The sequence below is a fragment of the Phoxinus phoxinus genome (genome assembly GCF_949152265.1).
Source record: "Phoxinus phoxinus genome assembly, chromosome: 7".
In the NCBI taxonomy this organism is placed as follows: Eukaryota; Metazoa; Chordata; class Actinopteri; order Cypriniformes; family Leuciscidae; genus Phoxinus; species Phoxinus phoxinus.
The window spans coordinates 27125086-27150755 of record NC_136882.1 but is presented as its reverse complement, the minus strand read 5'-3'; the positions used below and the strand labels follow the sequence as shown (position 1 = coordinate 27150755).

General features: G+C 38.1%; 1 protein-coding gene across 5 annotated transcripts in view; it reads left to right on the top strand.

Moving 5' to 3' along the window:
• Positions 1-2540: 2540 nt before the first annotated feature.
• The window catches only part of ankrd44 (ankyrin repeat domain 44), a 42533-nt gene continuing 19403 nt past the window's right edge, over positions 2541-25670 (top strand). Inside the window, exons 1-12 of one of the 5 annotated variants that reach the window (XM_079618279.1) lie at positions 2887-3039; positions 8459-8542; positions 10086-10164; positions 10439-10509; positions 10749-10949; positions 12608-12695; positions 13859-14001; positions 14086-14298; positions 14384-14462; positions 14849-14963; positions 15065-15147; positions 15349-15562. In XM_079618279.1, coding sequence (XP_079474405.1) covers positions 3013-3039; positions 8459-8542; positions 10086-10164; positions 10439-10509; positions 10749-10949; positions 12608-12695; positions 13859-14001; positions 14086-14298; positions 14384-14462; positions 14849-14963; positions 15065-15147; positions 15349-15422 — 1257 coding nt within the window. In that variant the 5' untranslated portion in view covers positions 2887-3012 and the 3' untranslated portion in view covers positions 15423-15562. Of the gene's footprint in view, positions 3040-8458; positions 8543-10085; positions 10165-10438; positions 10510-10748; positions 10950-12607; positions 12696-13858; positions 14002-14085; positions 14299-14383; positions 14463-14848; positions 14964-15064; positions 15148-15348; positions 15563-25670 lie in introns of those variants that run through there. The other 4 variants (XM_079618276.1, XM_079618277.1, XM_079618278.1 and 1 more) reach the window with 4 other exon arrangements.

The following is a 25670-nucleotide window of genomic DNA, read 5'->3' as shown; positions in this document are numbered from 1 at the left end:
TTTCTTTATCAATGGTCCTTGGCTGCCAGGTTAATATAAAACAAATATTTGGATTAAAAAAGTTTCTTTACCTGGATGACCATGTTTATTCCAAACTAAGTTTTGAAATGTTTGATCTTAGTTTTCTGTAAATATTAAAATGTTTTAGGGAATAATTTAATTTCACTAAATCATCCTGTGTAAATATAGTTCTACACAAGCAACAGCTACTTCCTGTGGTCTTCTGACCTGTCAGGCCAAACTCTCATGCCTCTTTAAATATAGCCTCTGTATCATTCAGTAACACATGGAGTCTGTTAGGTGATGTCATCCAGCAGAGCACTAACAAACACTGATATTTGCTTCCAGTGACATTGTGGGCAAGTTCCTGTTTTTCATTCCTTGAAGAATGTAGTGCTGTCATTTATTAATTGCACAGGTAACGAGACAAACATAGAACAGCATTAAAACATAAAGTCTTGTCATACAAGTGTTCATCTTTTAAGTGTATATCAAAAAGGTTCAATGACAATTCGCCTTTGGCTAAGCCACGCCCTAGAATGTAGATTGACCAATCACAGCGCAGCCAAGAACGAGCTCCCACAGAGGCTCCGACACTTTTTCACGGCGCTCCATTGACTTCAACGCAGGAGGCTCGTATTTTTGGTCTCGGCAGGCTATTACGTCGTCGTTTTATAAAAAAATATGGTTAAACGTTGTGCCTGGGGCATTTGTAAAACAGATACGCGTTTCCCAGAGAGGTTGGAGGGGGTGCCCGTTTTTCCCCTTCCCAAAACCGAAGTTAAAATCCTGACAAGTGTCATCTTTGGATTAAACTGTGTGGACGTCCTCACAGTCAGCGAAACCCCTCAAGATCAACAAGCACACTTTTGCTCTAAGATACATTTAGCTTTTAACCTCACTGTGTGTGAAGTTAAGTTAGGCTATACTAGTTAGACAGTTTTATGCTGTTTAGGTTATGATTTCGGTTCTCTGCCCTAATTGTTGATACGCTAGCACACGGCTGCTAATAAATAAGTTACAACTTTATACTCGCGTAGTCCGTTTGCTTTGTAAATAATAACGATTATAGAAGTGAATAGAGACCTACCCAGCTTTGCATGAACAGTGTTTCTCCTGATATTGTTAGTCACAGCCTCCGTCTCGATTAGGATATTCGGTGGTTCATTTTTTTAACTGTGACCGTTATGCTTTTGCCTGTATTTGGATGCCTTGTTGTTGCTTGCGTCTTGAATAAAGCCTTGAATGTCTTGAATAAAGCCTTCAAACGCACACTGCAGACACTTTTGCCTACTTCTATCAGACACTTTATTTGCTGCTTTATAAAAGTTTGATAAAATTTCAGCAGGAAGAGCTGTCACAGCATAAGCCATGTTGATACCAAACCAGAGCCCAGATGAAGTTGTCGGAGGTAGCAACAGTAACTAAGGGGGGCGGGGCTTAGCCAAAGGTGAAGTACAAGATTCCTGAAAGTAGGGCCGCGGGCACCTTAAAATTAAATTTGTGTTTTTAATCACTAACAATAAATTGAATTTCATATTTAATCAAATGTTATTGAAAATAGTGTTAGTTAATAATTAAATGTTATTAAAACAGGTCAACGCAGTTTAAATATGTTAAGCTGTTATTATGGAACAAGCAGAGTAATTATTGACAGTTATAATTTGTGCAATTCTTGATGCGCACGTGAGCGCCATTAGCGTTTCTTACAGGTTCGCGTTTAAAGTCTGTAACGTTAGAGAGAACGGCTCTATTTTAATAACTAATTATCGTTGTGACGTAAGTGAATCAATCAAAACTAACTTTAGCTGGAAAATATCTTTATTCAAGAACCGCTATAAAGCCAAAACAATCTCTGTTACCTTAAATTATCCGTTTATCACTGTAAAGCCGCTTTGAAACAACATGAAGATGACTTGACTTGACTTAATTTTTTATCTGAGTTATAAAACATCCATATTCACTAAAACATATGAGAATGAGATAGATAGCTGTATCCTACGCGTTGATAGATGAAACCAGAGGACTTTTGGTTGAGAACTGATTAATTTGAGCAAATCGGTTCGTTCGAACAGTTCCGCTTCACTAAAACGATTCACGTATACGTTGGAGTCATCACTCACTGTGTTCGAATCATTAAGAAAGAACAGATTCACTAGAATGATTCGTTCGTTCGTCAGACTAGCGAGGGCATCAGTGAGGCGATAATGATAATGATGATGATGATGATGATGATGATGATGGCCCCTCGGAAGAACTGACAATCCTGTGCATCAGATTCAGAGGAGAAACGAAATGACAAAACCTACTATGGTGACGGAATAGTTCATGAATATTAATCAGGTTTTGGTGACGTTACTTCCTATTTTGTCTCAAGCATCCAGTCACATATCCTAATTAATATTCATGAAACAGTAGTTAATTCATGAGTCCGGTGTAGGATTTGTTAATTGGCCATCTCAACAGCGCCCACTTTGCCTCTAAGCCAATCTGTTACCAATGTCGGTACTTTATTAATATTCATAAGTCAGGACTTTTCCATAGTAGGATCTCGAAAATAGCAAGGGGAAGCATACAAAAAACGCTGACTTCCTGTATTTTCTTATAACGAATGAATACATAACGCAGAACATAAGCGAGTGGGATATAATATCAGAAATCGGTATCGCTGTTGTTGCCACTGCTGTAAATGCGGATTGTTTACAGCAGCCCTCGCATCCTTTCCTCCCTCCCCTTTTCCTCTTTCCCGGAGCGCCGGAGCGCTGGTGGTGAGGCAGCGGCCACAGCTGCTCCCGCTGACCGAAGATAGCGCCTGCAGACCCGGCCACGGCCGTCACATCACCCCGGGCCCCTGGAGGGTGCGATCCACAGCAAAGCAGGAAGCAAGCTTTTGATGCCACATCATTGTGCAGCACCATCCTCTCGTGAAAAAAAGCGAACAGGCTCGTCTGGATTTGATTAATCCTCACCTCTAGGTCTTTTCAGGAGTTTGGATGAGCTGTTTCACATGATATGGCTGTTCTTAAACTAGTCGACCAGGTAATTGCACAATGTTTTTTGAATTAACAATATATTTTTGATTGCAAAATGAACAGTTCAATTGGAGGATGTCATGTAGCTTTTCTAACTGAGGGGTTTACACATGATTTACATGTAATTTTCAATGAATGCATAAAATACATCATGTGATGCTCCATCCATATGCTTGCTACAGAAACTGCATGATGCATGTGTATTGTGTGCACATGCATTGCGTGAGCCATATAAAAAAAGGATTTTTGACAATTTGCTAAAACGACATTATTCTTGTTGGAAAATTAAGGTCTTCCTTGAAAGTAATAAACGGTAACATCCTGAGCAATTCGTGCAAGTCGTTGTTCACATTTATTGCATAACTGGTGTAAGGAAAATTATCTGCTTTCGTCTAGAGAGAACAAACTTCCTGCTGTAGTGTTGCTGTGATGCTGATGTTGGCTATTAAATCTGCACACCGATCCAGGTTTTGAGAATAAAAAAATAATTCTATAATTATCAGCACACCTAGTCAGTTTTCTGTTTTAATGTGTTTAAGTTGAATAGCAATATATGGTTGAGCTCCACCCAGAAGCTCAGATAGTCAAGTTCCTTTTTGTCATTAATATCATGATTGTTCTCTGGATCTTTTGTTGTGATAGTGCAGTATTTTAGGTTCCAACAATGCTTTGTGTTTGCAGCCTAGTTAGTAAAATTCAGAATTCATTGTCATCTGATTTTTTTTATCTGTGATATGTTGAATACTGCTGCTATATTTATGTAAACTATATAACACAGTTGGAATTACATGTTACATATTTTGAGACTTGTCACCTCCACTAATTTTTTTAAAGTTTTTCATGTGTCATTTGGTGGGCAAAAAGTGAGAAGGTTTAGTTTTTGTGTAAAGTAAACCTATTTCCCTACCGGTCATGTGATGCCCTTATATCTAGACACTTGCAAATGTTCTAGGAGGCTGTCCTTGCAACAAGTAACTTGATGTCTATCCCCCATGGACTTCACGTCAAGGTCAAGAAGATTATTCAGCTGTGAGACTTAATCTAAGTGTGCACTAAATCTTTGCACACTACACGGTTAGAAGAATGTTTCGGATTCAAACAAGTTAATCTATCGACAGCTTCATGTTGTTGATTGCCACAGAAAATAACACCAACTTGACTTGTCCTTCAATTTGTAATAACAAACAAAAATTGTGTGTACAGTAATGCATTTACAAAAAGGGTAGGCTATGAGATTCCAGAGGGTTTAAAAGCAGAAGTGTTCAAATCATATTTTTAATTCAGCACTTTAATTAATTTGTTTGTACATGTTCATATTTGAACTGTGTTAATTTATTTTTATTTTTTACAAAATGTAATCTTTTACAAAATGCAGTTGAGATATTAATGAAGTATGTTTAATGTATTTTTTTATTTTTTTATTAAAAAAAAAAGTGCTTTCTAAAGACTGGTCAAAAACCATGGCATTAATTGCAGTCATTTTATACATTTTATTTTTACTTTTTCTCAGTCAAAATATTTTTCGAAAATATATTATTATTATTTTTAAAAAGTAATGTGCTAATCGCAGATATGTGTACTTTATAATAACAAGAAAAATATTTAAATAGTTGGTTTGACTATAATGATGATGTAAAGGCCAACTGTTTAATTTTGGAAACAATTATTTAATTTTGTTGTCTTCATAATATTACATTTAATATTTTCCTCTTACTGTAAATTGATTTTTATACATAAACATATACAGTTGCCTTTATATTTATCAATGAGTTCCCTCACAAGGGTATCATTGTACTCTGGGGGTCCTTAGTATGAAAATGTTTGAAAACCCTTGGCCTAAATCAATCTTTAGTGGTGGTAGTAGTGTTTTAGGTGGATGAACTTATGTTTATGCTTAAATAAAGCGTAAATGTAGGTATGGGAATAATTTATTGAGGGGAATAGATTTTTTTTTTCCTGTGTCATGACAGGAGTTGAAAGATTGGATAATGCTTTTAACAAATTTAGATTTTCCATTATTTAGCAGACATTTTAACCAAAGAGGCTTAAAAATGAGGAACATCTCAAGTGTAGAATGTTGTAAAGTTGTTTAAGTCTTGTGGCAATAAAAACTGTATAACGTTTATTCTGGCACAGTGCCTTTCCCCTTAGACTTCTGCATTAAAGTGCATTAATATAAACGCATGTCTTGTTTGTTTTTACAGTCTTAGACACAAGTTGAAATATTATTTTGTGTGGTAATTGACACCATGCCCTAGAAAGTTTAACTTGCATTAAACCCATGCCATTTATTTAGAAAGTTAAAATGTGACACTAAGTGTTCAGCGCGTCAGTAATGTTTACAGTCATTTTGGTCTTGTGTACAGTTTGATTTCCATACTTTGCCCCAAAGAGGAAAGGAACAGGAAGTTGTTGAATCTCAACATTCCCCTCTCATGCTTTTTTGTAGTCTCAGAGGGTTACATGACACAAGTTCAGAGAGAGGGGAAATAGAGGATAGTGTGTTTACTGCTTCTACATCATCAGTGCTTAAGACTGTAGATGCTTCTGTTATGCTCTTCATGACTACATTAGTTTTTGATTGGTACGTACATCAAAGTTTGCAGTCAATTGTAAGAAAGAGGTGTATTTAAGTAGGACAAGTCTAGCCTAGCATATATGTCACCAAAGAGAAGTATGTTGTTTCACTGGAAGATCAAGTTTGATTAAACATTACAAGGTCAAAAAACATTTAAAAAATGAAACCTATGTATGAATTGTTCATAGATCGGCTGAGTGAATTTCCATTTCATGCTGTGACTTTACACATCTGGTAAAAAACGCTGTCACAAGGAACTAGATTTCAGTTTCGCAGTTCATTTAAAATGAGACATCAGCAGTTCCTCATTTCTGCTGTTTTGGAGAAGAACCTGCAGTGTCAAAAGTGGAGAAACCTCAGCCTTCATTGGCTAAGAAGGAAATTTAGCTCACTTCTATTGGGCGTAGAGGTAGATGATGGGAACGAGGAGTTGGGGGAAGGCCGTTTAGCCAAATGCATGTCAACAATGGCTTCAGTGTTGGAGCGTTTGGCTTTGGCATGGAGTGGCGCTGGGAGGTCGGGGAATGTCCTCATTTGTGATGAGCCCCGTCCAGATTGTGCGCTTGTGCCAGCGCTCAGCAATCTCGTCCCGAAGCTTTGCAGTGCCACAACACAGACAGCACTGTTGTCACCAGCTGTTGTGTTCTCTTTCAAGGGAGAGACGAGATGTGTGCTTGTGTATGCGATCAAGACAGAAGAAACATCTCATAGCGAAGAGAATTCAACATTGTGTTCTCATAGATTCAATGTTCTCATAAAAGAGCTCAATAAGGATGGCCCGGTGCCAGCGTGAGAGAGTTTGGGCCAGTTCTGTGTTGTAAATATTACATTTGTTGATCTTGTGCATGTGTTTTTAGGCCTTGCAAACTTAAATATTTTGTTTTTCGAATTCTGCTGATGGAAATATGTCACCATGAGAAGAAATTTTGGGAGTTCAACGGTGGTCTAATAATCATTAATGGGTATTGTTTTTTATATGATATCCTCTCAGAAAGTCAATTGCTCATATTTTGCTCTTTCGTCACTCAGGAGATGTTTCAGCTTGGTATCAGATACAATTTTTTTGGGAGGAATGAAAATAGAAAATGAATTGAGACAAATGGTTAACTTGCAGTAAATTTGAGGTCACGTTTATTGTTATTCAGCCAATTTTCAAATATATTTGAGGCAATATATATATTTGAGACAATACTGAGACAATATAATCTCAATTGTGTGGGTGTATATATATATATATATATAATCTCAATTGTGTGTGTATATATATATATATATATATATATATATATATAAATATATTATAAGATTCATGAAGATTCATGAAAAGAAAACTGTATAAAATTGTTCTGCCTTTGTTTTTTTAGAGAGCTGAGTAACTTGAAATGACTAACAGAAATGACTGATGGCTTGTGGCGAATTGGCCCTGCAGAGATCGTTTTTTTTATGGATGATGAAATGAGTTTGAAGTGAGTGGGTGTTAGATAGCCCGTTTCTGCAGCTGAAAATAGAGCAGATCTCAACAACACATCTCCTGTTGTCTCTACACCGAGAGTTTGTTTGCATGTGTGCATGATAAAGAAAAAGTCAAAGAGTGAAAGAAGCTTTTTGTTAGACACATATTTTGACATGCCTGAAAACATTTCTTAATCTTTTTCATTAAACATAACTTTTCTTTACAAAAAGCCATAATGTAACTCCATTACAACAATCAATTAATATACTAGGGTTTGCAATGTATGCTAATATACTGGCAAGAGATTAAAAGTTGACACAATCCTCATCCTTATTGTTGAGCCCTGAAACACCCTGTGTTAATTTGCATGTTGGCTTGACTGCATGTGTTCTGTTGTATAGCGGAAGTGAAAATGCTTTCCACGCTTCCTCTGTGTCGCTTCTGAGAAGGTGAAAAAAAAAGCAACAGGAAGTGAGATGTGGGGGTTATTGCAGATAGAGACACTGGAAGTAGAGATGCAGCCAAGTTTGGCTTAAACCACCTCTCCTCTTATATCCCACGCATGCGTCAGATTATCATGCTTCTCATTGTGCAGCCATTAATGTTTAGAACTTGGCACTTGAATTAACGAAAATGGCTGGAAAAAAAACAGTTTAAAAATATATTTGGGATCAGTTTAGTATTTAGTCTCTCTCCATAAACAAGCAGTGAAGATGATAATTATGTAAAGGAAACATGACTTTAATTCAGGATGTGGTGCAAAGCTTCCTTGGGGCTCTTTGGGTCCTGATTTGGCCTCCCTGTAATGACGCCATTTTATGGAAATGGTGAGACTGTGTGGTTTCAAAGCCTACTTGTCTGGTTAGCGATATGCGCTGAGAAACGGATTTGAAGAACTTCTCTTAACTGATTCTGAATGACAGACTTTTAAGTTATTCCAAATATTTGGTTTGTGTAATTTACACTAAGATAATCTATATTACCACTTTTTCTTGAAAAAATGCAACACTTACCATTGCATAACCTGCTGCCACAATGCAATGGTGGTTAAAAGGTTTTTGCTGTATGATGCGAAGCAGTTCTGAGTGTTTTGTTAGTGTGTTCCTATGTGGTTGCTTGCTGGGGCATTAGTAGGCAGTGTCCTTCGGTGTTATGGGTGGTTGCTAGCATTTGGGATTTGTTTAAATTTGTAACCTTAAAGGTGCAGTCACAAGGGAGGACAGTCTATCGTCAGGACTAGTGTGTATGAATGTTTGTATGAATCGTATGAATGTATGAATTGTCTATCTATCATATATCTATAGTCAATAGTATAGCAACCACGTTAATTTCAAACCAGTGCTTCATGATTTTATTCTTTAATAACATGTTTAAATAATATCTTGTTTTTCACAGCCACCCCTCGTCCAAGCCATCTTTAATGGAGACCCCGATGAGATTCGTATGCTCATATGTAAATCTGAAGACATCAATGCACTGGTATGAATCAGTTTCTTCTATTCTCCTTCTCACATGACTATATCTCATCTCTTTGTTCCCTGCAGCACAATAGTTGAGAAACCCCATGGAAAACAGTCAGAGATTTATATACATTTGTCTCAGTAAAGGCAACAGGACACAAAACAGTTTTCAAGGCCATTCTTCTTCCAGAATATTTATTTATTCTGCTTGTCTGTCTGTGTCCGCCCTAATGGCTCCAGCAAGAATTAGCTGGCTGTCCAAATGTGTTTTAAAGAGCCGCTGGACCAAGTCATGATTTTAGGCTGCATGTGCAAACAGGTTCAGACAATACACACGTTAAGATGTCACTACCACAAGTGTGAGAGCACATTAGTACACACTGACATCCCCCTTAATCATTGAAGAGAGCCAGTCAATGCTTCTTTGTTGTGGATCCCTTGCATTGACCCCCCAGTCAGCATATTCATATTCAAGTCTATGCCCAATTTTCGGTGAAAGCTTGTCCACAATGGGAATTTTGAAAATGTACAATATTTTGAGGTTTAAAACTAGTGAAATGTAATGTATAGGTCACATGAGTCTGGTTAGTATGACTCTAGCGTTGATGTAGATTTCCAATTGAAACAGGAAGTTAGGGTAAGACGCATAGAATGGCTTATCCTTTTTTTAAATTAGCCAGTAGCTTTTTGTTTATGCCACAGCTTGCAAAATAATGTGTTGCTTGCTCTTGCTTTGTGGTTATAGATGGTATTAGAGGGATATTTTGTCCATTTTATTAGACACAAAAAAACATACACCTCTAAGCGCAAGATATACTACCATTTAAACCAGGGGTGTCAAACTTGGTTCCTGGAGGATCACTGTCCTGCAGAGTTTAGGTCCAACCCTAATTAAACACACATGGACCGGCTAATCAAGGTCTTCAGGATTACTAGAAACCAGTAAAGTAAAGATAGTAAAGACATCTATGATGCCTTAAAAAATATTTGTATTCAAAAATATATAGGCCTATATATTTTGAACTTTTCATTCATTAAAAAATCCTGAAAAATTAAGTTGAACTGTTTTCAAAACCTATTTTAAAACTAATAAGATATGTTTCTTGAGCACCAAATCAGCATTTTAGAATGATTTCTGAAGGATCGTGTGACACTGAATACTGTAGTAATGGCTGCTGAAAATTCAGCTTTGCCATCACAGGAATAAATGAGTTTAAAATATATTGAAACAGTCATTTTAAATTGTAATAAATCTCACAATATTACTTTTTTAAACTTTATTTTTGATCAGATAAATGCAGCCTTGGTTATCATTGAACATAAGAGACTACTTTCAAAAATATAAAACAAATCTTTCAGACTCCAAACTTTTAAACAACAGTCATGAATATTTATTCCTGGTAGAGGAATACTGTCATTTCTAAATGTGTATCAACTTTTGAGAATACACTAGCATATAGAGAGACCCAAAGCTTACAGACATGTAGTAAAAGTAACAAAACTTTGATTTGATTTTTAACATCTCCCCACTTTCTTTTTCGACGTGTCTCAATCTCTCTCAGGACCCTGATAAGCGTGCTCCCCTTCATGCAGCAGCCTTCCTCGGAGATGCTGAGATCACAGATCTCCTCATTGTGTCAGGTAGAGCTGCTCTCTTTCTCTCTCCCTCCTTTCCTTCCCCACTTCCCTTCCATTGTAGCTTTACAGCATCTCATATAAAATAAATGCATGTTCAAAACCAATAAGGAATAGTTTACCCAAAAGTAAAAATTCTGTCATCAATTACTTGTATTACTATAGTAAATGATGACAGTATTTAAATATTTGGGTGGACTAATCCTTTTAAAAATCCAGCGAATCTTTATATTTATTGTAGTTATTATTGTTTAACGTGTCTTGTACTACTTCATTTTAGGGGCTCGGGTCAATGCCAAAGACAACATGTGGTTGACTCCACTCCACAGGGCAGTGGCATCACGTAGCGAGGTGGGCTTAGTTTTTAAACACTCAAAAACAAGCTTGAATGAGAAACAGCTGCTGTGTGATGTTGTCACGTGCCAGGATGCCTTTAAAACAATGCTATTCGCAGGCAGCAACTCTTGTGTGATTAGAAAAGGTTTTTTTCCAACCCTGGATGCTGATTGGTTAAAATACTTCTAAAGCTGTGCTCAAATTCACAATATAGTTACAGTTGTCGACAATCGTTTTCTTTTGCACAAATCTAGGAGGCCGTTCGCGTGTTGATCCGTCATTCTGCCGATGTTAATGCACGGGACAAGAACTGGCAGACTCCGCTGCATGTCGCATCCGCCAACAAGGCCCTGCGCTGTGCTGAAGTCATCATCCCGCTCCTGAGCAGCGTCAATGTTTCAGATCGCGGGGGACGCACCGCCCTACACCACGCTGCCCTCAATGGACACACGGAGGTATTGCAAGTCGAGAATAAATTTTGCTTAACTCATAGCAATACATAGATTATATTTTATTTTGTTGCAGTTTAACGCAATAAGTGTTGCAAGTCCAAAGGACTGAGGCAGTGACGCTCCAACTGGGCTATTGACTTTTTGATACAAAGCCACTTGCCCGCCCTTACAAAAAATAAGTATACTTCAAGTACATTTTATTAAGTATACTTAAGTAAAGTTCAAGTATATTTTAAGTATACTTTATGTATTAAGTATACTAATATCAAAGAACTAAAAGTATACTTGTAAGTTTACTACTTCTATACTACTTGGGACTAAATTGGCCCACTTTTTCGTGTATAAAAGTATACTTTTAAGTATACTTTAAGTGTAACAGTAGTAAACTTTGAGTACACAACTAGTTTACAACTAAGTTTTTCGATTATACTGCAAATATACTACAAGTGAACATATCGATAATGGTATACTGATATTTTCCTATTAGTCATATACGTGTAGCACATTTTTAGTTTATGAATGTACACGCTGAAGTATATTCTAGTTTTATACTGCAAAAATGCTTGCAAGTTTTCTTTAAGTGACCATAACATCATACTTATAGTTTACTATTTATATATTATTATTTCACTTTAAGTATACTACTATGTTCCTAAATAGGTATCCTATTTGGGTGTTTAATGTTTGATGATCGCGTTTGAGGATTTTCGTAAGCAATGTTCTATCAATTGTTTCTGCTTCTTCACCTGTGTACACTACCTGTGGACTAGCCTACACAAAATTTCACATACTCAGAATTAGGAACATATCAGTTTTTTATATATATATATATCAATATAATAATCAAACAATGTAAGTTTATAAGGCCGTATGTAAAACTTGACAAATGTATTTAGTAGGCTACTCAATCTAAAGAGTAAACACAACTACAAACAAAGTATACTTTTATGAATTTGCCAAATACTTAGTATAAGTCAAGTATAATTGAGTGCAATTTTTAAGGGATAGTTCACTTTAAAATGAAAATTCTGTCATCATATACTCACCCTCAAGTTGTTTCAAACCTGTATGAATTTCTTTCTTCTGCTGAACACAAAGGAAGATATTTTGAAGAATGTCGGTAACCAGACAGTTAACTGTTACCATTGACTGCCATAGTATTTTTTTTCCTACTATGGCAGTCAATGGTAACAGTTAGCTGTTTGGTTACTGATATTCTTCAAAATATCTTCCTTTGTGTTCAGCAGAAGAAAGAAATTCATACAGGTTTGAAACAACTTGATGGTGAGTATATGATGACAGAATTTTCATTTTAAAGTGAACTATCCCTTTAAGTACATAAAGTATATTTCTGAGAAGTACATAAAAAGTAGACTAAAATTATCACTAGTAAAAAAAGAAAACAAAAGGCTGCTGCTGCTGCTAAATACTTCCCACACTGCCTTGTCAACACAGAGTTACATGTCTTGAGCTCTCAACAATGCAGAATGGTTTAGAAGGTCATTATATGAATTGTGACACAAACACGCAGCACACAATAAGAGCTTCAGGAGACCCATAATTACTGGTGCATTATTGGCTCATGCTTTATGCATTCTCTCCTCCATTTCTCCATCTCAATCTTGTCACTGTTATTCAATTTCCTTTCTCTCGATCTTCAGATGGTTAGCCTTCTTCTGGCCAAGGGTGCCAACATCAACGCCTTTGATAAGAAAGACTGCCGTGCACTGCACTGGGCAGCATATATGGGTGAGGGAACGGTCCTATAAACACTGTGAAATATATGCCCTTGTTTTCTTTTGTTTTCATTGGGACACAAAAGGAGTTGTTCATGCCGCTCTCTTCCATTCAAATGTGAAAAATAGTTACGAGGGGGCTGATAAGCTCCAAAAAGGACGTAAAATCACCACTCAAGTAGTCCATAATACTTTCATACTAACTCTACAATAATAGTGTAATTGTTGTTAGAATGGAGTTAGAATGACGATTTGTTTTTAAACAAGTCCGAAGCAGAATTCTTGGAGGTCTCCGAACATACACAGCAGCCTTTCGTTACTGAACGAATCATTTAAGTGAATAACCCATTCATAAAGACAGTCACTTGTTTCATTTTAGAATGAATCAGCCGTTTCGAACGAATCATTCAAATGCCACTTCAGATGCAGTTTCTGTGGCATCTCTGCTGTGCGGAATTGCATTTTGTTGATACTGGTTTCATTTGATTGGTAATAGCCTATAGTGCCTTATTATTTTAAATTAATTTATTCATTTAATATAATAATTCGACATAAAAGATGGGGTCAAAAAAGGGTCAAATATTGACCCTTCATAAATGATGTTACTACTGTGAACTAAACACTGCACAGTTTACTCTCACTGCAATATTATGAAAATTAAAATCTCTGGGAGTCAGTTTTCCACGACAGGCCTACCCAGCCAAGGAACCAGCATGAAAACACTCTCATCAAAATGTTGTATAATTGTTGTTATCAACAATATCCCCCCAAAATATTGAGATATCATTACTGGTCAGTATCGCACACCCACAAATGGTAATTATGTGCAATTTTCCTTCAAAAAGAAATGAGCACTTGCGAACATTCATATTGTTTTTCCCTCAAACAATGGCATTGCTTCAAAAGACTTATATTGTTGTGCACAAGTCGTATGGACTAGTTTATAGAGCTTTTATGGTGTTTTTTTGTCCTTTTCCGAGTTTGACAGACCTTAGTCACTTTCTGGTTTTGTTTTATGGAAAGTCAACATTCTGGGAAACATCTCCTTCTGTGTTCGAGTTTGAAATTACATGATGGAGAGTAACTAATAACAGATTTTTCTTTTTTGTGTGAACTATGTTTAATCTGCTATATCTATGTTTATGTGTTCATGAGCTCCTCTCTATACTCTTGCAGGTCACTTAGATGTGGTGTGTTTATTGGTGAGTCAAGGGGCCGAGATCAGCTGCAAGGACAAGAGGGGATACACAACTCTACATGCTGCTGCTTCCAACGGTCAGATCGCTGTGGTGAAACATCTGCTTAGCCTGGCTGTAGAGGTACTTAGGATGCAAATAGATACATATAGGGAAGAGAGCATGGGGTCATTGGACTGACCATTACATTGTATGCTTCACTCGTAGATAGATGAAGCCAATGCCTTTGGGAACACAGCGCTGCATGTGGCGTGTTTTAATGGGCAGGACGCAGTGGTCAGCGAGTTGATCGACTATGGTGCTAATGTTTGTCAGCCAAATAACAAGGGCTTCACACCTCTCCACTTTGCTGCTGCGTCCACCCATGGTGCCCTGTGTCTGGAGTTCCTGGTCAACAGTGGAGCTGATGTCAACGTCCAGGTATGCCCAACTTGGACTAAATATAGACAGACCGTCCAAATCCAGTGTGCTGTATGCTAATAATCATTTTGTGATGTTTCCTCAGAGTCGAGATGGGAAAAGCCCTCTTCATCTGACGGCAGTGCACGGACGATTCACACGCTCCCAGACGCTCATCCAAAACGGTAAAGCTGTTTTTAGCCGGCTAAAGGACCATTCACACAGAATGCGTTTTTGCAGTTAAAATGAGAGACACATGTTAGTGGTAAAAAGGCAAGGTCTAGTAGAGACACGTTTTTTTTTAAATATGAACTTCTTTTAACTTGAGCACCTCATTTTTAGAATGCCATGTCATGCACAAGAATCTGCAAAAAATGCAAGACAAGTTCAGCGGCCGAACACGTCTGTCTACCATGTGTTTACATAGAAAAAGAATGGGAAATTAGCTCAGTGGAATGGAAAACATGTTCTGTGTGTACAGACTAAAATGTCTGAATCTAAACAGCATTTGATTTTGATATCCACTGATTTGCAGATACATTGTGAGTACAGTTGTGTGTTTTTGATACAGGTGGAGAGATTGACTGTGTTGATAAGGATGGTAACACTCCGCTGCACGTTGCTGCTCGATACGGCCATGAACTTTTAATAAACACTCTAATCACGAGCGGAGCTGACTGCACCAGGTTTGACTCTGCATTTGGATCTTAGTTAAAAAATATAGGTAAAGCATCATAACTTGTTGTCTCTGATAGACTCTTTCGTTCTCCCCTATATTCTTCTGCAGAAGAGGGGTTCACGGCATGTTCCCCTTGCATCTGGCCGCTCTGAATGCTCATGCCGACTGCTGCCGGAAACTCCTCTCCTCAGGTACTAACTATGCCACCACATCACACTAGTTGCACTGCATTAATATAACAGTGTAAACCTAGCGGAAACCATTTTTGCTTAAAATGTGCATGCAATGTACTCGTTAAGCTCAAGCAGAAAATGCAAGTTTGAATCTGATTCTGGACATTTCCTGATCCCATTCCTTTTACTTCTCCCCATTATTTCCTGTTCTTTCTATAGGACTTTACTTTACTCTACTGAAAGAAGTCTCTTATGCTCACCAAGTCTGCATGTATATGATCAAAATAGAGTAAAAACTGTAATATTGTTAAATCTTATTACGATTGATAAGATATATTCTATTTGAATATATTTTAAAATGTAATTTATCCCTGTCATGACAAAGCTGAATTTTCAGCAGCCATTACTCCAGTCTTCAGTGTATGCTTATTATAAATAAATCTTATTAATATATAAAAAAAGAATAATAATAATGATTGCTTGATGAATAGATCATTCAAAAGAACAGCATTTATTTGAAATATAAATATTTTGAAACATAAATACAAAGCTCTGTCATGAAACTGTAGATAATAGGTTCTTTACTCAACCTGCTTGCAATCACATCATTCTATATAGGGCACAGCTGATTGGTTCCTGCGATATCAGTAACCAATGAGCTTGCGTGCTCAACCTTCAAATACTTGCTATAGCAGTTGCAGCATGCTTTCAGAAACCTCCATTTCCCCCAGCTCCACTTGTATAGATCTGCCATGGCCCATGGGTATTTCATGTACGCAATATTGTACAGCATTTCACATACTCAGAATTAGGAACATATCAGTTTTTTATATATATATATATCAATATAATAATCAAACAATGTAAGTTTATAAGGCCGTATGTAAAACTTGACAAATGTATTTAGTAGGCTACTCAATCTAAAGAGTAAACACAACTACAAACAAAGTATACTTTTATGAATTTGCCAAATACTTAGTATAAGTCAAGTATAATTGAGTGCAATTTTTAAGGGATAGTTCACTTTAAAATGAAAATTCTGTCATCATATACTCACCCTCAAGTTGTTTCAAACCTGTATGAATTTCTTTCTTCTGCTGAACACAAAGGAAGATATTTTGAAGAATGTCGGTAACCAGACAGTTAACTGTTACCATTGACTGCCATAGCAGCAGCATGTCTTACTTGCAGAATAGCAGATCTGGTGGAATAGCAAATCTATTCTGCCAAGATCAAACACATCAACATTGTCATACCCATTACCATGCCAAACAGTCCGAGAGTTGTCATGACTGAAATGTCTTTACTGTCACTTTCGATCAATTTGATGATTTGAATAAAATTATTTCCGAATTAAATTATTTGCAAAGGTGTTAGATTTAAATGTCATTGACCACATATCACTGCAGATGTGGGAGACTTTGAGCACTCGTTATTAAGGGCCTGTTTTGTATTTTGGTAATCTACCCAGAAAACTGTAAGTTGTTACAACAGCAAAGGGAGGACACAACTGCCTATTGATGCCCATGATTTTGAAATGAAATAATCAGTAATCACTGGCTATGGTTGTTGTGGTTTCAATCTTTTTATGAAATCACTTCTCAGAGATCTTTGATGCCAGAAATGTTAGACTTTATTCACAAACAAAGCCGAGCAACCTCCTGCAGGAGATGACTCCCCGCAGGAGATGACTCCGGAACATCGGTTAGCTTTTCACATATATACATACATCGCCTCCAAAAATGGTCATACATCCTATAGATAGGGTCTTGCACCATGTGACACACTTAAATAGAATCCACTGCTGCATCAGCATTCTTGACCTTTCTGTAAGCCCCCAAAAGTGCATCCAAAGTCACACACTCACAAAGGAAATAAATAATAGTGTCTTAATATGTAGCTAAATTACTGATCTTCTAAATAATAAAATCTTCAACATTCCCTCCTCTGGGGCTTATCTAAGCCCCACTTTTAGTATCCTTTTCCAGAGTGTAGTTTCACAATCCAGCCCCCTCACTTATGCTACCTAGTGACTAAATCAAGTCACCCAGTCTCTTTTCCAATGACTAGATTATGCGCACCACACTCCGGAGGAGCATTCGAGCCAAACATCTCTCTCCATATATTTTCTTTCTTTCAGTTGTATTTTCTTTTTTCTTTCAATGGAGAGAGTAAAAGACTTCGAATTCTCCCTAATAAAACAAAAACATTGTTATAAGTGTGTGGATAAAGTTGGTTCAGCATTGCCTGTTATTGTCACAGTAGAGTATGTCAAACATAAAAATCCCTTATACATTTAAAAGTATTCTTGCGGTGTAGATATCCTCTTCGACCCAGACACTTTACGCATCGTAGAGGGTCACCCTTCGGGGAGAGGTTAGGCTAGCACATACACCCAGGGTCTGGCTCGTCAATCATCTTCTCCTTCCTCACTTGAATCATTGTCCAATGCTTGTACATTTAAATTTGGTTTATAAGCCCAATCTTAATAATATTGGTTGCCCTTTAAAATTAATTTTCATTATCTTGATATTTCAGCATTTCCATTTGTTTAACAGTAATTTTAACAACTAATGATCTTACTATGGGAAGTACACAACAGAATAATAACCACCTTTCAATATTGCAACTTCAGAAAACATTCCTAATTTAGCAAACCATGTTCATACTCCTCCAAACTTCAAATCAAGTTTTTCTTAACTTTTTGTTCTTAAACTTTTTTGACTTAATCCTGTATTCACTAAATGTTCCTCCCTGCGCAGTATTATTTGGTAAAAGTGCAACACTGATCTTCAAACATAAGTCCCTCTACTTTTCTCATGTAATTGTTTTCCTCCTAATGCAGACAAAGCATTACAGTAAATCTCTGCTGATTTATAATAAATAATTTATTCATTCTGCGTTTTTATTTTTCCTTGATCCATATGAATTTTGATTTAAAAATAGGGCTGGGTTAAATACCTATTTTTCTCATTTTCAATTGCTTCTTTTTATGAAGGAATATCAATTATTAAATTCGAAGAATCAATCTTTTAGTCAATCATTTTTAGTTGATGAACGAACAGAACATTGTAGTGCACCTTTTATCCTTTAAATCGCTTTGTGCTTCGTTATAAAGTTTCATATTTTAAATTCAGTTTTATTACCAAAATGTAACAATAAATACCATTTAGACATTTTTAATCTCGCGTTATAGCTCCTCATTGGAGCTCTTCAGTTCAAGCGGTTCTTAACTGAATACCTTTTCTTCCTTTCTACTAATTTCTAAATAAACTCATGAATAAACTAGTTATATCCCATGTAATCACTCAAACTAAGAAAGCTTTAGAGCAATGTTACATTTACCTCATACAAGTCATTCAATAAACTCATTAGACAATTAGAACAAATAACTCTAGAAAATAACTTTTCCACTACCTTACATATTCATTATATGTACATCTTTTTTTTTTTTTCTGTAAATCTAAATCCATAATTTTTATATCAACCATTTAAAACATAAAGCATTATAACTTTATTATTAAAACTTCCTTGTGTGCAATTTAAGTGTTCGTATACAATTCATTTTAATCTTCAATATTCTTGGAATAACTTGCTAACCCATTATCTGAATTTATTTCTGATAGCATTTCAAATCTAAGGAATACTTCTCTGTTAGAAATCTCATTTCTACATCTGCCCCTCCTCTGCTAATATCATTGCCTTTACCCGTCTATATCATGTCCACATAATCCATTATCAAGCGTTTTAATAGTCCTTCTCGCCTATTTGTGTCGCTGTTCCTTTCTTAACTGTTTTTTGGCACAAATTTTTACAAATTTCACATTCGTAATCTCTCTTTACAAATTTCACATTCTTAATCTCTCCTTTTCCTTAATCTCTCATAATTCCCCCCTTGCGTACTGGTCAAAACCAGGCGCATCTGGATTGAAAATATTCAAAAGTGATGTTGGTGTAACAATCTGTCCTTCATGTGAATGTCAAATATCTTTTTTGACCCTCCTCTGGTACCATAAATTGTTCTTAAGAGCCTGTTTTTTATTGAATTCGAATAACTTCCAATTGAATTTGTCATTCTATTAGCACTACTTAATATATATTTATTTAGTCAATAGCATATTGAATCATAACATAATCTTATGAATTAAAATTAAAATCGAATATTTGTTAATAGCCAGTCTTAATACTTGTTTTAATTTCAACTGTAGCCTTAAACTAATTAGGTATACCCCTGTATTAAAAATTTGCATCTGAGTACCCTTTTGGATCTTTTTAAAATGTATTTTAGTTCTTTTTTTTTTCTTTATGAATTGTCTTAATTCCAATTATTCTATGTAAATTTCTTGAATTAGTCGTTAACATTCATTTTATCATCATACCATACATTTTCTCTCTTCAATCAATTTTTTCTGGTGGGGTTATTATTAGGTTGCTACTAAATATTCAAGGGCTTTAACATTACATTTTTAGAAAAGTTTGGTTGATGTTGAGTATTGTCTGAACTTGTACTCATCTCTTTCACTCTGTTGCTTCTCTTCTTTGCACAACTCCTTGTGAATCTCCCACATTCTGCAACTTTTCATTCCTGTGAATTTGGTTAAGTTTGTCTCCTTTTTCCATTCATGTTGATCTTTGTGAGTTGTTGCAATGGTTTGTTTCCTCTCATTTGCCAGGGAACTTGATCCCTCAATGTCCTTGATCCCTCACTTTCTGTTGTGGAGGGGGTTGAGGCTTGTTGGTGTATTTTAAGTTGAGACATGGACTCAAGTCACTTTGCTGATTAATGCACAAGCCTCTTTTGAGCCTCTTCTGAGATTACAATGCGAAGTCACTGGTTCTTTGTTAGAACCATCCCAGAAACCTTCCTGGAAGTGAGCTACTGTCATCTGTGAATGAAATCTTAATTATTTATGTTAGTGACATGTGGCAGAGTGGAAAATTCCATATGCCGCATGTTGTGTTATTTACATTTTCACTTTGCCAAAATCCATGACGGAAAGGGAGGTGTGCGTCAATTAAGTAAAACGCGCCTAATATAAGGGCGAGGCTCACGCACCTGGAGGGGGAGAAAGAAAAACCAACGTCACAAGTGAATGCAGGGCTCGTAAGAGGGTTGTCGGAGAGGAGAAAATAAGTTGGAGTGCCGTGTGGAGTGGGGCTCGTGTTTCTGTCGGCTTCCAGACGTGCTGTTTCATTGAGTCGGTGAACTGGCGCAACGCACCTTCGCGGATTTCATTCAGCCGTCCGTAGTGGAAAGCAACGCACCTTCGCGGATTTTATTCAGCCGTCCGTAGTGGAAAGCGCGGTCGGGAAAAGGTTCAGCTCAGAGTCCACGGCGGTTCCAGACACTCCTCCGAGACCTTGCGGTCTGCTACATTTGTTTGGGTCAGTGCCACCAAGCTTTTCTTCCGTACAAACAGTACCACGCTCTCTCAGAGACGCACATCGTCCGAAATTACACATGCCTCCCGGACACACCCACTAACTATACCAAAACACACACACACACACACACACACACACTTTCCGATGAGTCTAGTTGACTGATGTTTTTTTTTTTGGTTGTTTAAGTATTTTGTCCCTTTTTCTACTAATAACTGTTGAGTTACGGTGTTTGTGTGCTTGGGAAAATTCTACTGTGTGTGGAAAATCTGGTGTGACGTATCTGCACTGATTCGCATTTTGTATGTTTTTTTTCCCCCTGTGCATGTGTGAACAAAAACACAAAACACCAAAAAGTAGTGGGGTTTAATATTATGGTACGATTATTGTTGTTATTTTGTTTTATTAGTTATTTTCCTCTCCATCTGAACTGATTTTGGAGATAAAGTTGTTGTTGTTTTTCTTATACAGCACTTGAATTGCTCACAAATTATTGACACTGGAATAAGTTTTGTGGCCATTAAAAAGTGATGGGAAGCAAACCCCAGACTATGTCAAGCTTTTGTTTTGATATGTAACAGGTGGTTGATTATGCTATCCTGGGTTAATTTTTTGACAGGCACACACCTGTCTGGCGCCCGAACAGCTACTTAAAATATTTATTGTTGATTTGAACTGTCTTTTGGGCCCACCACCGTTACAGAGTGGCGCCCAAACAGGGACTGTGAACTATATGAAAACTTGAACTGTGAAATTTTGAATTGTGAATTTGAACTTTGAACTGTGATTTGAACTGAACTGTGAGGAAGTTTTGTTGTGGGGACTCCGTATACAGTGTGTGTACATTTGATGTGGCACTAAACCCAGTTGACTGTGAATTATAATTGGAATTGCTTTGCTTAAAAAAAATGTGGGGCTCACTTTTCCATTGAAAAAAATTGTTACCTTATATCTTCTCTTTTTTGGGTTGAAATAAGTTTGTGACCAAATTGAAGAATTGCGCAACCTTTGTATAAATGATCTGGAACTGTTTTGTTCTTTGAACAATGTAGTTTATTGTTTTGTCCGAGTTTGTTGGTTTTCTCAGAAAGAAAATTGACACAAACACATTATACCATTTACTGATTTTTATTTCATACACTTTTTACACTTGTAACATGACCACCCCACCCTCTCCATCCACGTTGGTGGACATTGAGGTCCCTGAAGTGGAAACACCCATGTGGCCACCAGCAGCCCCTGTCTCTTTATTCCCTTACACCCCTAATTTGACCCAAACTGAGCCCCCTGGATCCAGAGTGCGATTTGCCACCTCTGCCTTGACTGTCAGCACTCCCGTACAAACCCTCACCTGGGAACCACCAAATTCAGACAACATGCAGCTCTGCACAACGCCTGAAACTTCCCCTCCATCTTCTGTGGGAGCGCAGGACCTGCAGGACTTGCCCTTTCAACTTCCCACACCTGGCAGAGGATTTCAACAAGTAACTCAGCAAGTACAAGGAGATTTGGATTCCTTAAAGGAGTCAAGCCAGAAACAAGAGAGGGCAATTATTCAACTTACCCAGGAGGTGAAGGCCAAGTCTTCTCAACAATCAACACATATTTCCAACATGGTAACCAAGATGGAGGACAACCAGCAACAGCTACTAAAGTGTATCACCGACAGCAAACAACAGGTGGAAAGTGAGATGGACCAATGGACCAAAGCTACCAAACGTATGATTGCAGAGGAATTGACGAATGTGAAGACTGCTCTTATATTTGAGGTGCGTTTCCTGGTTGAACAGCTTCAGGTAGAAATCCAAAAAGACCTGAAAGACATGCGCAAGAATCTGCAAATTAGTCAAGAGCAACTTAATAAAGAGTTGCAACAAGGGAAAAAACAAATGGAGGAGCTTTGCACTGACTTTCAAAAATTTCAGTCAGAAGTGAACAAAAAAATCGAAACGCAGATAACTGACAGAACTGACCAACCAAAAGAGGCATCCCTAACTATACCTGCAACCGATAGTTCTTTTTCCTCACCACCCAGCCCAGAAGCAGCTGCCCTCACATCTTCCACTACCCCGACAGCTAAAAGTGATCATCTTCGACTAACATTTCCCACATTTGGAAAGCCATCCGATGACTCAGACCCTTTGAGTTATTTGACTCGATGTCAAGACTTTTTGGCATTGCACCCCTTGTCCGACGTGGATCTTCTGGCTACTTTTCGTACAGTCTTACATGGAACTGCTCGTGACTGGTGGGAAGTTGCCCGCTCTTCCATTGTCTCTTGGACTGAATTTGAGGCAGCTTTCCTATCTGCTTTTCTTTCAGAGGACTATGAGGACGAGTTAGCTGAGCGAGTCAGGACAAGGATTCAAGGAGAGCGAGAATCTATTAGGGATTTTGCTTTTTCATACCGGGCATTGTGCAAGAGATGGAAAAGCACATTAACGGAGTGTGAAATTGTGAAAATGATTCTAAAAAATATTAAACCTCACCTCGCCAGTCAGTTACGCAGTCGAGTTTTTACAGTGGAGGAGTTGGTGAAGTTAGGCCATCAATTAGAAAAGGACTATGAGCAGCAATTCCGGTATGATGGAGGCGTACACCCTAAACAGCAGGCTATGGCACCTCGAGCTCCTGTTAATCGCTCTATGGACAAGTCCCAAGTTCAGTGCTGGCGGTGTAAAGGACATCATTCCCCTGGAAACTGTCCCTTTTTTACCTCATCTTTTTCAAGTCAGCCATCTCATCAGCATCAACCTTCTCAGAACAAACGTCCCCCTCAAAATCAAAAACCGGGTGTGTTACCCTCCCACAATGCCGTCTCAGCCACGACTGCATCACCCATCACTGACAGCCTTAAAACGAACCAGGTTACTGACCACAAACAGTTAACAGTACCCCAACAGCTTGTTGTCCCGGTCACCATTGGCACATGGAAGGGTAAAGCTATCGTGGACACTGGAGCTAGCTATACTCTTATACATGAGAGTTTGTGGAAGGAACTTAGCCCCCAGGAGAGTCTCCATCCATGGACTTTAGGGCCTCTCTACTTAGCGAATGGCGAGGCCGAAGTTCCACTGGGGTGGATAAATGTGCAGATTACCCTTCATAACACCAATATTTCTATGCGGGCTGTTGTTCTTACCTCAACATCGCTGACATATGTAGCAGTGTTGGGATTAGACTTCATTTTCCTGAGCGGCCTCCAACTTAATGTCTCAGAAAGGAAATACACTTTCCAATGTTCTCCTGAGGAGGAATACTATTTCCAACTAGGCCACGCAAGTATTCCTGCAAGCAGAGTTCCATGTCAACGAAGACAAAAGAAATCTAAAAGCTCTCAGCTAAATCTGTCCTTGTTAAGTTCTGTTCCTCCGCCCCAACCTTTACTGGCTTCTCGAGATGCAGACCCTAGTCATACAGAGGATCAAGTCTTGATTGACCGTGCATTAAAAGAAGCAACTTTACCTCATAATGAAGAAGACCAATTACGTCACATCTTGCAGAAACATCAGGGTGTGTGTACTCGCCGACCAGGACGTACGAATGTTCTTCAGCACTGCCTGTACACGCGTCATCAGGTACCTGTTAAACAACGCCCTTATCGGCTTACACCCGCAAAGCAAGATATAGTGAAAGAACAGATTGAAGACATGTTAAAGGCTGGCATCATAGAACCATCTTATTCAGCTTGGGCATCACCAGTTGTTTTGGTTCCCAAAAAAGATGGTAGTCTCAGGTTCTGTGTTGACTACAGAAAGGTCAATGCCCTCACTGAAAGTGATGCATATCCAATTCCCAACATCACAGAGATCCTGGAGTCGCTCTCTGGGGCAGCCATTTTTTCCACTTTGGATCTAAATAGCGGTTATTGGCAGGTACCCATGGAACCTGAGAGTAAGTCAAAGACCGCCTTCATCACGTCAGGGGGGCTATACCATTTCAATGTCATGCCTTTTGGTCTAAAAAATGCACCAGCAACCTTTCAAAGGCTGATGGAGATCGTCCTGAGAGGATTGCTTGGAACCATGTGTTTCGTCTATATCGACGATATCATAGTTTATTCTCCATCAATGGCTCAGCATTTTCTTGACATCCAGACCATCCTTCAGAGGTTACAAGCAGCTGGTTTGACGATGAACCTAAAAAAATGCAAGTTCTGCCTTCAGGAGATTGCCTTCCTCGGTCATGTAGTGAACGGACAAGGTGTTACCGCAGATCCCAGCAAGGTGGAAGCAATTCGCACTTATCCAGTTCCCCGTAACCTTAAAGAGGTCCAGCGCTTCCTGGGATTGGCTGGGTGGTACCATCGATTCGTGGCAGACTTCTCTAGGATTGCAGAGCCTCTCAACAACCTAAAAAAGAAAGGACAATCGTTTCTTTGGACATCGCAATGCCAACAAGCTTTTGAGCATTTAAAAACATGCCTTACATTGCCACCTATCCTTGGACATCCCAATCTCCAACTACCTTTTTCAGTGTACACGGATGCAAGCGACACTGGCTTGGGCGCTGTGTTGACTCAGCGGAAAGAACAAGGCGGTGAGGAAGTGATTGCTTATGCCAGTAGGACTCTAAATAAAGCTGAGATTAACTATTCCACAACAGAAAAGGAATGTCTTGCAGTGGTGTGGGCACTGGACAAATGGCAGCATTACTTAGAACCCCGATTGTTCACAGTGATCACGGACCATTCCTCGTTGCAGTGGGTGATGAGTTCCACGAAAACAACCAGCCGACTCATCAGATGGGCTCTCCGACTACAAAGGTTTGACTTTGTGATGGAGTACAGGAAAGGAAAGTTGAATGTAGCACCTGATGCTCTTTCACGAATGTACCACATACCTGGATGTAGTGTGTACACCAGTCAAAAAGAGGAGTCTGAGTTTCCAATCACCCCTGAAAACATCTGGGATGAACAACATCATGATCCTGAAATCAGTAGAATATTTCAGGCACTTGCAAAGAACGAACTCACCGAGAAGGAACAATATGTAGTAGTGGAAGACAAACTGTATCATACCACTCAACTGGCCGACAGCCAAGTCCACTATCGTGTTGTCATTCCCAGCAGTCTTGTGCCCAAAATTCTCCAATACTACCATTCCAGTCCCATGAGTGGGCATTTTGGGATTTTCAAGACATATAAAAGAGTACAAGCC